This window comes from Apaloderma vittatum, unplaced genomic scaffold (assembly GCF_000703405.1).
Source record: "Apaloderma vittatum isolate BGI_N311 unplaced genomic scaffold, ASM70340v1 scaffold7844, whole genome shotgun sequence".
NCBI classification, from domain to species: domain Eukaryota; kingdom Metazoa; phylum Chordata; class Aves; order Trogoniformes; family Trogonidae; genus Apaloderma; species Apaloderma vittatum.
In genome coordinates, this window is record NW_009713164.1 from 31,346 (window position 1) to 44,064 (window position 12,719).

Genomic DNA, 12,719 nt, shown 5'->3' on the forward strand with positions numbered 1-12,719 from the left:
GCAGATTTGCAGATGAGGGCACATTTGCAGAGACGATCCTAAATTCCCACCCTGTCAAATATAAGAGGACTCATTTCATTCCAAATGAACCCTGTTTTCTGGGTTGCTGTAGCACCATGCTTAGATCCACTCTGCTCAGCTGTCCACAGGCTGCAGCAGATGGAGAGTAACAGAAGGCTCTGCTTCCCCAGAAGGCTGTTGTCTGGGCAAGTGTCTGATAGCTGAAAGCACAGGTAAGCTCTGCCGTGCTGTGCCCATCAGCTTGTTCTGTTCACAGTCTCTCTCTCATCTTTCTGCTCTTACTTACACACTGGATCTCTGTAACTTCTTTCTCCTAGGAGTCCATCTAGAAAAAGACAAAAAAAGCTGAGTTACAGCTTTGCCTGCTGAGATGAAGGATATCTGCATCATTCATCACAAAAAAAGATCCTCTTTGAAAAGCCAAACTACAGGATACCTTACGAAACTGTGAAAGCCAAAGTTGAAGTTTGCTGATCAGCACCAGCAGAGTTTGGCTCCACGACTAAACAGCGTATGAGCTCTCCGTTTGCTAAGAGTCAAACAATACTTTCCCAAAAGCACCTTCAAGCAACTAATGCAAGTTCCAGCTTCCAATACTTTGATCAGATTATCAGTACTTATTCCTCCCCTTCCAACCTCCATTATCATCAGGTTGGCTTGCAACACAAGGAGACCATGGCAGTTGTCTGCAGAATTTACCCATCCAGCTGCCAAGGATGGTGGAGAAGGTGGTTTGCTTGCTGCTATCCTCCATCTCAGTGAAGGAGAGGTAGCGAAGTTTGGAGTGACAGCATTTCTTCCCCCTCCAGGAGGTCCCATGGCACAGACAAAATTAATACCTATCAGCTTCTTAAAAGTACCTTGAAGAGTGCAAAAGTGGGAATGAATGCTAAGTTGTAGCTCAAAACCCTTGACACAAATCTCCACAGCAGGTATGCGTATCTGTGAACAGGCCAATTTTTGCCAAGAGTATCAGGCACAGGACCCAGATCATACTGATCTGTTTCCTGTCGTACCAGCCCTGGTGGTCCATCCACTGCTGCAGCAGCTCCGTGGGCAGCTGAGCACCGTACTGCTCCAGCATGGGCACGTTCAAGCCATCAATACAAAATAAGAAGTACTGCCCAACTAGAGGCCCACACGCCTCTGCCTGTAAGGACAGAAGCCATGTAAGTACATGGGACAACTGTTGCAAAGGTACTCCTAACTTGATCTAAACCCATTTTTTTTCTCCAGAGGCTTTGTGAGTCAGCAGTTTCAGCTACCCTTACTCTTACACTCCACATACCCTTTTTACGTGGGCCTTTGCACGGAAAAAATCCAGAGCAGTGCTTGGGGCACCAGCTCCTTTCCAAACACGAGTGAAATTGTGTCTGTTTATGCACAATGTAAATGAATAAATGGGTGCAAATAAAAGCAAAAATTGAGCTCATGATTCTGTTGGAAACCAAACTAGTGGCTGACCTGGGGGCAAAGGAGAAGCTCGTAACTGTGGGCAGTGGGATTGGGGGTCAGCAGCTATAGTTTCTCATCAGTTTCTACACAGATCCCACATCAGCGTTTGTAAACACCTGTTCTGTGAAATGCCGTATTTCTGGAATAACTAGAATTGGAGCAACTTGAACAGACCCTCACTAATCCTTCTCACTTTCTTGCCATTGTATGAAGTCATTACTGGCTCTTACAATCCCAGCTCAGATTTGCTGTGTGTCCTAATTGTCGTCCACAGCTGTACATGCTTGGGGCCACTTCAGGTCCTGGGATGAAACTAAATGACCCAGGTGACAGAGACACTGAGCTGAGGGATACTGCCTTTGCAAACACAGAAATGAAACCTGTCTCTTATCCAGTTTGCTGTCAATGAGATCCTGGGTTTGTTTAGCAGAGGTGTGTGCTGAAAACACCAGGAAGTAGTGGAAGCTCTTCTAAAACTTGCATGTAATCGAGAGTCTTCCCTGTGACAGGGGGACCAATGCAGAGAACCTGGAAGCATAACTGGCAATGCAGCACAACCACAGGCACACTCTGTGCTCCCCAGCTCTCTGAGATCTGCTGGAGGAAATGCAGGTTACTGCTCACTTAAGCATTCAAAGGCTGGGAGGTGACAGAAGGCTCGCTTCTTCAGTAAAGGCAGCTGTTCAACAGATCTCTTAATGGGAAACGAACCCAGCCAGAGAAGTATGAAATGGAACCGTAAGAAACAGGTAAAGAGGGATGCTGATGGGCTAGCTAGCAATTGCTGCATTTTGATTGAACAAGTAAGCACTGATATTCCTTTGGGGCAGTAGCACAGTGCCTGGGGACAGAATGGAGAGCTCTTGTTGCTTAGGCACAGCTTCTGAGCAGAGAAATACGTATCTGTGGGAGTGGGAAATAATTTCAAAGTATCAGGTAGCTGTTAGTTTCTGATTGTACTGGGAGAGGAAAAGGTGCTCCTGTTGATGAGAACAAGATTGAACCAAAAAAATCAAAGACAAGGCTGGGCATGTACCGGCTTATGGTTGGTGAGCAACAGCTCCAGCAGATGAGCCGTTTGGGCTGTGTTCATTGTAGGCACAACAATGTCACATAAGCTGGTATCAGGAGCCATGGTGATTTTTTACTGTAGGGTCCAGACTCTTCTCCCAGCACACCTGAAAGACATAGGTGTGTTTAAAGGGGGCAGTTGCATCTATCTTCTATGGGAAACTATTTCTGCTGTATTCCGCCTGTCCCAGCTCCTTGTGCTGTAGCTCAGATTCTGATGCGGAATCAAGGTTTGCAGCCTCTCTCTCTAGTCTTGCCACCCTTACCTTTCTCTACGGCAATGCTGTGTTTGACTCATTTCTTTTGGGAGGGAGATAGCCCAAGAGTTAGAGATTACTGCCCTCCCTTCTGAAAACTGGGATCAAAGGGGCATGAAGCACTTCCGATATTGATAAGACCAGGAATTATGTCCTAAGCTGACCCACTCTGTAAGTGCCTCCATGGCAGAAGGCTTAGCTGGGATCCTATCTTCACACTTGGTGCTGTCACCTGTGTTGCACTCAGAGGCACATGGAGGTTTGTACAAGGCATGGACAACTTGTGCCAGAATCAAGTCACAGACTAATCTCCCAGACGCTGCTGTACAAGTGAGACAGAGGTTTTGTCAGGGGTGTGCTGGAGGACACTGAGAAAATGCACATTCTTGAGCACTCCATGTGGCCTTCCCAGAGAGATGATTCTGGCAGCTTCCAGTAAGCATCTGGTACTCATGTAGGGCTCTTTTAACTTTGCTTTGATTTCAGGAAGGGGAAGCATTTTTCGTCTTTTTTTTTCTTTCTTTCTTTTTTTAATTTCAGCCCAGAGGCTGGTGACTGTCAGGCAGATAGGTGTTGCATGCCCTACTGCTCTGCTGTCTCCCATGAAAAAGATGGCATATTTGTCTGCCTTCCTTCTCCTCCAGACTCCACTGCACACAGCAATTCTGCTGTTGTGCTCTGTTTTCTAACACAAACCTTTCCCTGCCCTCCTCCAGCAGCCACATTTGTAGAGCCCTCACTTTCCTGAGTACTGGCAGAGGCATTCAGGTCTGAACTGACCAGCCCATGGCTCGGACTTGCAAGATCTGCTTCACAACCCTGAGGGCAAGAAACCGCCTTCTTCCTTTAATGAAAAGCTTGTTTCACTTCAAACATTCTTTTTATTTGCTCTTGATGAAAAATCCTACCAAATTCTGCAGGACTGTTGCTTCCCAGTCCCTAATTCCAAATTTCCCAGCTTGGATTTGAAAGTGAATTATTTTACCTTGCTAATGATGTCTTCATCCAGATCATGTGCAGCACAGCTAAGCTAAGTACAGTTCATAGTCATAAACCAGTCCTTCTTCTTGGAAAAGTAATTGGATCTGTGAGAATAAGCTGTGGTGAAGGTGGCTGCTACTCAGCTGAATGCACAGGACGATCTGCACTATTGCAAGTAAGACTTTACTGATGGGATGCTGCCCAGGCCAGAAGGGGGTCAGGTCTCTCTTCCAGATCTTCTAGCTCCAGCAGTCCCTGGAAGTTTGAGGTAGATGTGGCACACAAGATCCCAAGAGGAAGACCACCCGAATTCTCCAGGCATTCAAGCAGCTCTGACTCCCATTCCTCATTACCAGTTCCTCTATAATGAGAGAGGATATGTTTTTCCTTTAGCCACCTCTTCCTTTGCCATCTTCTCCCTCAGCCACATGCTGAAGGCCATATGACCCTGGGAATCTCCAATAGCACCCATGCTCCAGATCAAGACAAATATAAACCAGGGTTCAATCAGCTCTCTGATATGAGCTGCCTTTTCCTGGGGAATCATCTTGATTCCCTGAGAACCAGAGAAGAGCAGAAGTAAAAGACTTAGACATGGTTAAAGTACACAAAAACCTTCTTAATGTGCTCATAATTCTATCCAGCTTCTACATAGCTTTTCTAGCCAGTTTTTCAGTGGCCTTGTTAATGCATTCTGTGGATTAAAACTTGTTGTTTCATTGGTGTACTTGAAAGACTCCCCTTGCTGAACTAATGTCACTCAACAGGAGCTGGAAGAAGAATTTAGTCTTTGGTTTTTAATTTGAAAATTGTCCATCCTTCTTAAATACAAATTCTCAAAGGACCTGCAATCTGAAGTACATCGTTGCTTAGCTCTGTTCTCTGCTTTCCATTCATTCTTCAATTCTCTTTGCTATAAAAAAAGTTAACTTCTTCCCTCCGGCCTGGTAGGCACGGAGCTTAGCTTTGCTCTTTCAGTGGGCAAAGCATAATCCTTTCAGGTTTACTTGTGCTTTGGAGGATGCTGTATTATCTTCTGCCATGTAGACGAGCTATGGCATGACCTTTCTGCACCAAGACCTTGTTCTCTGGTGACTAACTCTCTGCATGACTTAGTACCCTTAAGTCTTACAGGCACAAGTGACAGAGGTAGCAAAATCCTACCTCAGTGGGAATGAAAGGCTGAAACGAACATTCCGAGAGCATGAGGAGGCTCCTGGTGAGGTTACTGGCTGCTGAAGCAATTATCTCCTTCACAAAACCTCCGGACAAAGACGATGGCCTCCTATAAGGAGAGACAGGAACAGCTCAGTGTCATCATCCAACACATTTGACCTTGCTTTTTACCTTTTAGGGTTCTAGTTTCTCCCCGCCTCCCTGCAGGCTATGTTTAGGAGAGAGGATATGACTCGGAATGCTGCCATTTCCCACTGCGAGTACCACTGTTTTGACTGGAGAGAAGCAAGTCAAACCCCTTGGTTCGATCTTAACCCCAAGAAACCTCTGGGTCTGCCTTTTGGTTCTGTGCATTACTGCTGTTAAATGGTTTTCTCCCTTTAGAGCTTTCTTTTACAGCTCCAAGTTATTCATTAAAATACCGGCTTAGGAGCAGAGCAGAAATAATAAGACTTGTACTTACAATGTTCTCCCTGGAGTTACTCCACTGTAAGCAATGGAGCTGCACCAGGGATGTTTTTGTCCAGAAAATAATTTTAAAATTCAGTAAAACAAACTATAATGACCAAGCAGACTAAGTTGCACCTACAGGGATCAGTGAATAACCTCTATTAAAACCCAGGAAATTCACAGATCAGTTCGTATACTGGTACTTTGAAGTGTTCCCACGACGGTGTTTTAATCCAGGCCATGACAAGTCTGGACTGGCTGGTATCTGAGCTGACAAACCTCAAGCCACAGAAAGGCTGGAAGGGCACACAGTAACTCACGTTGAGGAGTCTCCTGAGGAGAGATGCTCGCTGTTGTACGAAGGGCTTCATGATGCGTGGGGTTTTTTGCAGCCAGCACTCAATGAAGGGTTCCAGCCCCAAAATGCTGGGTTCCAGATAAACCACGGCAGAGCAGACTGTGGCAGGGGAAGCAACTATCAGACCCTGGACTTCAAATACCATAGTCATGCTCTGGAAATTGAAAAAGAAAAGAAACGAGGATAAGGACTTGGTAACTTCTGTTACATCTTTCAGCATAATTTGGTGAGGCTGAAATTTTTCCATTTGCTGCAGGAGCCCTCTTTTTATTGTGTTTGTGCAGCACAGCAGAGGTCTGGCCAACTCAGGCCTGCTACTGAGCCACCAATTTCCATGCAAGTTCATCACAGACATCAAGTGGAAAGCAAAAGGCAAGTCTGTTCCAAGTGGGAGGAAGGAAAACAGACAACAGGCAGTAAAAACAGGAGGGATGAGTTACCTCTGACAGCTTGATGATTTCCCCTGAGCCAAGACTCAGCTTCTTATTGTCATCTAGCACCGTGTTCCTGTTCTCAATCCACAAAGCATCAACTGGCCCATCAAACACATAACACTTCTCGCTCATGTCAGTGGCTACAGCTGCTCGCCAAATAAGTGAGGAAAGGATCCCATCTGTCCTGAAAGGTGTGAGGAAGGCAATGCTTGGCCCATTCTGGTTTTGATGGAAGTGATGGCAAAGCTTCCACCATATACAGCAACAGAACCAGAACCTTACTCTGTTTCATGTGCCCAAGGATACCGGTGTCTCACTTGTTGATGAGCTGCATAATGGTACATCTCATTCTTTCTTTTACTGAGGTGTACATCTCAGCCTTCATGTCATCTAACTATAAAATGTCAAACTTCCCTTTAACACCTCTGTCCTCAGTGAAAAGCAAAGAGGCCTTGCTAGCATCCAGGTCATAGGCAGGTAATCTGCTCTCTGAAGATACCTCCTTTTCTCTTCCAAGCATAAAGGGAGGCTCAGGGCAGTTAATCTGCTAATTCAGATGTTTCAGGTGAATCCAGGCTAAAGAGCATGATTCTATCCTCTTAATAATTGAAGCTCCCCATCCTCAGCTGCCTGTGAATCCAGGTGCTGCTGGAGTGGGTGAACAGAAGAGCAGACACACACAAGGAATGCTGGCTGTTGACAGCAAGAACTTAATCTGTGCATGGAAATACAGAGTATAATTTCTGTTCAGGCACTGGATTCTACATCCATTATTAAACAATTATTGGTTATTTTAATAGCGCTAGTGAATTCCAGGGTATTGTAAATGAGATCAAGGGAAAATAGTCTGTTCTAAAGCTCAGCCAATTAGAACAGATGGATTTGTGTATAAATACATTTTATATGGCTGCTGTATTTTTCTTTTGTCATGTTGATGTGCCGGTGTGCTGCCCTTGGGTAGAACCACATCATAAACAAACTGTTGAGCTTAACTGGAATAACCTATAAAATGACCTTCAGTAAAGCCCAGGTTGGGAAGCTCTGGATTTTGGCATCAGTAACACTTGTTTGCACTTTTCCTAGAGGCAGTTAGCTTCATAGTTATTTCATTTCCCTCATTTTACAGAACACAGTCTTTAGCTTTGTTCTTAATCAAGTGGTGGCTGACAGGGCCAAAGGAAGATTCACATCGCTTCTCACACCTTAGCTTCTGGATAAAGTGAGCTACAAAGTCAACCTCAGGTCATATATGGAAACACAAGCAGTAGGACCTGACCATCAAGAGGGCAAGTGGGCTACTGGTTCTTGCTTCTAAACCGTGTAAGCAAGCAGGAACCCTGGCAGCAGGAATGCCTGAAAGTCATTCCTCATCATTCAAGGCCACCAGTGTGTTTATACAGAACAATTCAAGTGTGCAGTAGAGAGGTCACTTTTCTTCAGAAGCAAAGCAAATGTTTTTAAGCTGCTGTATCTTAGAGCAGGGGCATGTGCTCCAAAGCAATTGAATTACTCCTTGTTCTGCAGTTAATGCTGGGAGCTGAGCTGCAGTAACTGTCTGGGCATGTGCTGGCAGCCGGGCCAAGCACACAATAAAAGATGTCAGCTTAAATTGCTGTGACTGGCTATTGTAGCTTGGTGAGGATAAGGACTTGATTGCTTCTGGGTTTATGCCACTACCCTAAACAGTTCTCAGCTTTGAAGAAAAGAAGCTCAACACCAGAAGAAAAGCATTTCCCATCTGGAAGGAAGGAAAGCAGGTTTTGTACTTTACCACTCATGCGTTAGCAAGTTGAACTCTCCATAAAGCTGGCCCATTGTGCCGGATTTGGGATTCAGCACAAAGTAGCTGACTGCTTCGGAATTCCCACCACTGGCTGCAGGCTGACCTTTCAGTGATGTCATTGCAGCTGCCAGGACTTCATAACTCTGCAAAAGCAGGAGAGCGATAAAGTTAACTGACATGGCTCCCATAACAACAAAGCCACTTGCTCTCACAACAATTGCATTCCAAAGACAGTGAGAAAGGAGCCACAGGGAAGGATAACATCACCTTGAGGAGGTGGCTGGCCGCACTTGCAGAAATAAAGCACTCTAGATGCAGGCAGGGAGGAAGTCAGATCTCCCATGCAAGCGGCCTAAAGCATCTTGAGATGTCAAAGTATGTCTCAGCTTTAGAAATTTGCAGCAGAGCTAATTAGCTTTGGCCTAATCTCCCAGCGTGAAAGAGTGAGCTAGTAGTATCCTTTTCCATGGCTATAAATCAATACAAAACGGCAGCACTTTGGTGTCCTGATTTCCATCCCAGAGAAGCCAGAAATGCTGGTGTGTGTGTCCTCTGTGAAACTTAACCCCCTCCATCACTAAGCAGGCAATGGTTTGCTGGGGCAAGCACAGTCTTTCAACCATATCTTTGTCTTGCCAGAACCTGTTGGTCCCATCAGCATAAGGCCATGATGAACCACAGTGGTTTCATAGAGTTGGATGCCTTTAGTCACAAAACCTGTAGAGGAACATGATGTGGAGTGGGTCTGGGACCAGCTGTCTCTTTCCTAGGACAGGGAGCTGGACTAAAAGCCCAGGCCCAGAGGGAGCTTGTGGAGAGCCTTTCCATTTACCATCAACATCTTTCAGATTCTCTTTGATGCAAGATTTGTGGATGGCTTCTTCCAGGAAGCCATCATCAACGGGCTCTTCTCTGACCTTGGGAAATAAATCTGAGGCAGTATCACTGAAGAGCTTGAGGTCACCCTGCAGGAATTTGGATACTTTGTCATCCCTGATAGCCAGAAGGCAGATCAGCTCCTGCAAAGATTTAAGAACTCATAACTTCAAAAATTCCACATCTCTTAGGTGGCCGTAGAAAAGGCCACATAAGTCTGTAACAGTGTAAAGTATGAGCACATTTACCTCAGTCATAGTAGAACTCTCTCTTCTGAGGTTGCCAGTCTTCACAGCTCTCATCTCAAATCATTAGTGGTTCTGGGAAAGGCACAAAGGAAACAGCATAATTAGATACAGGGGCATCACCTAAAAAAGAGTGAACCTATGCATGCACTCCACAGGTAAGAAAGGAAAAAATGAGAGTTATGCCTTCAGAACAACTGCTCCTGCATCCAAGTCTGCTCTCAGGATCCTTCAAACAACCCACTAGACCTCAGCTGTACAGACTATGGGTGAGGAAGATGAGAATAACTGGATGATGAAAAATCCTATATGGAGGAAGAAGTAGGTAGGGCTGCTTGGTTCACCTGTCCTGCCATTGTAATCTTAACTAGGACAGAATATGAATGCAAGTCCAGCCACAGGAGAATAAATGAGAATTAGAGAGGAAGAAGGCAGATGAAGAATGGGTATTGTGAACCTTTTGTGATACACTATCACAAGGCACCAAAAGAACCATCTAGGTACTTTGTGCCAAGGCTTTCTCGCATTTAAAAAACACTCAAGGACATAAAAGCATCTACCTGGGTGCTGAGCTGCTCTGACAACAGTTTGAATGTTGTGATGATCTTCTCTGCAAGGAGTTTGGTTTCATTAAACCCAAAGAAGTAGAGTGAGATCTCAGCAATCATGGGGTAATCTGTGACTATCACAGCTAAGGACAAAAGAGAGCCTAAAACATACAGTTCCAACACAAAATCACAACACTCTTTTCTTGCTTTTTCCAGTGATCTGAAAAGTCTGAGTATCTACCTCAGATTGTTCAGAGGACACAGCATGAGTGTGTCTGGCACCTGTGAGGGTAGCATCCCTGCAGACTGCAATCTGAGGAGTGCCACTTGCTTACAGATGTGATTCACATCTCAAAATGATGCTAGAAACTTTCCAAAATCATCACATCCTAACCCTTGTCAGAGACACACTGATGGTCTGGGTAACATCCAGCACCTGTATTGGCCTTCTTTTTCCTGTCTATGCAGTCCGTCCTCTTTACCTTCAGGTTATGAAGCAGTTCAGTACACCCAGCATAACCTGGATTCATTGTGATGAAGACTGCATGGGATGGGACCAGTGGGATCTCTCTGCCTTCAAACACAAAGTGATCCACCTAGAAAATTAAAAATAAGATTATCCTCAAAGAACTGAGCCTGACCTGCAAATTAAATAATGTAGCAGAATCTTCCAAGAAGAAAACAATGGCTTTCAGTAGTTAAATTATCAAGCACAGACACACACAGCTGCCCAGAACTGTAGTGACTCAAGTCTGGTTCCGCTGCAGGAATCCAGTATTACCAGCAATATTTCTCCCTGTTTTAGAAACTAGGGTCCTGGAAGACTTACTGATACAGTAATTTTTTTTTTTCTCTTGATCAGACTTCTATCATTCCAGCTGTAAACAAACATCTTTCCATTTATTCTGCAGTAGAGTTTGGACCTGAATTAATGTGTGGCAGAGAGGACAAAGAGAAACCTAAATCCTTCTTAAAGCTGTGTAGGTAGTAATTTCAGATGGGGGATAAAGTAATGCAGAAGTCAAGCCAAAGTCAAGGAGATTCAGGTCTTAACCCCCTCAGTCTCCAGAAAACAAAGCACAGGCTGGCTGCTAGACTGGCTGACAGCTCAGCTGTCATGACTCCATGGAAAGCCAACAATTCACTTCACATTGCAACTCTGTGTGTTGCATTTTTTCTGTGCATATTGAGTTTTGTGAATCTGCTAAAGCTTGCATAACATATTTAGACTAACGTGGTGCTGAGCAGCTCATGGCAGAACACTGGCTGCCTTTATCACAGCTCCAATTTGTAACAGCTCAGTAAATTTGTATCAGAGTGTCTCCCACACCAAAGTCTGCTGGCACTGCAGCTCAAGCTGGGACGTACTTGAGCCTGTAAGAGTGTAGGCAACTATGGCAGCAGAGACTAGGATGAAGCTACAAAGCCCAGCCAGGATGCTGACTGTGTAACGGTCTGGTGTGATGCCACTGCTAGGGCATTACTCATGCCTCTCCAAGCTCAAATACATCTGTCTGAGTTGCCCTTGAGCAGTGAAGCCAGCCCTCCGTAAAGATGCACGCAAAGACAAGGACTTGTCTAGACTAGCTAAAGTGAAGATTTTTTTGTCTGCCATTGCATTCACATGCTCATCACTTCCCCTCTGCTGCTGTGCTTTCTGAATGGTTGTGATCTTCTGGACCGCCACAGATAGCACCTTGATATCAATGTGGTTGAACTTATCAAAGCAAACCCACACGCCAGAGCTGGGCAAGGAAGAAAAAATGGAGTCGAGAACATCACATAGGAGCAGACTTGCAGTCAAAAGTTCAGCTAGATCTAGAAATTATAAATCCACGTACTGGGGAGGCAGCACAGAGATAAGAAGTGAACCGAAAAGGCCTCTAACATCACATAGCAGGTAGTGACACATCCACAGTGTACTGGTACCAGGAAGGGGCTGTAGCCCCTCACCCTGACTATACATCCCATGTTACGTTATGAGAGAGAAGGTACATGGACTCTGCAAGACCATGGCACTGTCTGATCCTACAGCCTGGGCCAAATTCTGCATGTTACAGATTTGGGATTGAAAGAGGTGTCATGTTGAATTCCTGTTTTGAGCCTGAGCTATAAGTGTAGCAGATAAAATTTAGACACCTCTTAAGTCCATTTTTCAGAGCTTGGAAGACTGTATATCAAGCGGGAAGTGTGTATATGAGGAAGGTGATCTTCCCACTAGGCATGGTTTAAACAAGAAGTTAAATTGCCTACAAAGAAAACATCTGAGAAGAGTATCAGCTTTTGTTGGAGTAACTAATTCAGATTCACCAGTGTGCCACAGACTAATTGGACCAGGTCTGTTTGAAATGTAGAGAAGAGAAGCTTCTCTGAGAGGATCCCTCAGGGCATAGAGCTCTTGGCTGCTCAATTTTGGATACACTCAGCAGATTCTCTCTTTCTTAAGATTAAGCAGCTTGTGGGCTGAATCTCAGTCCAATGTTTAAGATATTAAAACAAAGGCCCGAGCTGCTAACATTTGCACAGGTGTCTAATAATGGATTGGTACAGAGCATTTTAATTTTGTCTTAAATAATGAGGATCTCTTTTTATCTTTTCTTTCTTTTTTCTCTCTTTTTTTTTTTTTAATTGGCTCAATGCCCTTACTAGGGCTTTGCTTGTTCTTCTGGGCTGCTATGAAAAATACCCAGCAATTCCCAGTGGCTAGCATCCTTGTACCCTACCCACTCCTTGATAATGACATGCAGCATTTCCTTGTACCTGGCTAATCCCTTGAAAAACTTTCCCATTGTCATAAAGTCAAGCTGGTCAGAGCAACTGAAACACTACAGTTTGGATTGCTAGTGCTTTTCCCAGGCCTTTTGTTGTTTCTGTTTTGCCTGGTCCTGCTGGTCCTGCAGGTGCTCCTCCAAATTTCAGGTACAGAGCTTCTGTAAGTGTCAGATAACACCTACAACAAAGAGATGAAATGATGAAAAGCATTTCTACTACTGATTTCAGTAACAGAGACATATGATTTATCCAGCTGGAGAAAAGCAGGAATCCATCCCTTATTATTCTGCTG

The 12,719-nt window shown here is 44.7% G+C and overlaps 1 protein-coding gene across 1 annotated transcript in view; it reads right to left on the minus strand.

Moving 5' to 3' along the window:
• The window catches only part of DNAH1 (dynein, axonemal, heavy chain 1), a gene marked incomplete at its 5' end in the record, with an annotated part of 61,415 nt that overhangs the window by 17,160 nt on the left and 31,536 nt on the right, over positions 1-12,719 (minus strand). The window contains 22 exon segments of the mRNA XM_009868259.1: positions 308-346; positions 721-801; positions 804-881; positions 1,018-1,171; positions 1,857-1,932; positions 1,934-2,004; positions 2,513-2,618; positions 3,843-3,889; positions 4,183-4,341; positions 4,950-5,047; positions 5,722-5,923; positions 6,210-6,387; positions 7,975-8,127; positions 8,607-8,703; positions 8,819-9,005; positions 9,111-9,182; positions 9,668-9,801; positions 9,804-9,816; positions 10,138-10,251; positions 11,280-11,400; positions 12,416-12,477; positions 12,479-12,605. Of these exon segments, the coding sequence (XP_009866561.1) occupies positions 308-346; positions 721-801; positions 804-881; positions 1,018-1,171; positions 1,857-1,932; positions 1,934-2,004; positions 2,513-2,618; positions 3,843-3,889; positions 4,183-4,341; positions 4,950-5,047; positions 5,722-5,923; positions 6,210-6,387; positions 7,975-8,127; positions 8,607-8,703; positions 8,819-9,005; positions 9,111-9,182; positions 9,668-9,801; positions 9,804-9,816; positions 10,138-10,251; positions 11,280-11,400; positions 12,416-12,477; positions 12,479-12,605 (2,369 nt within the window).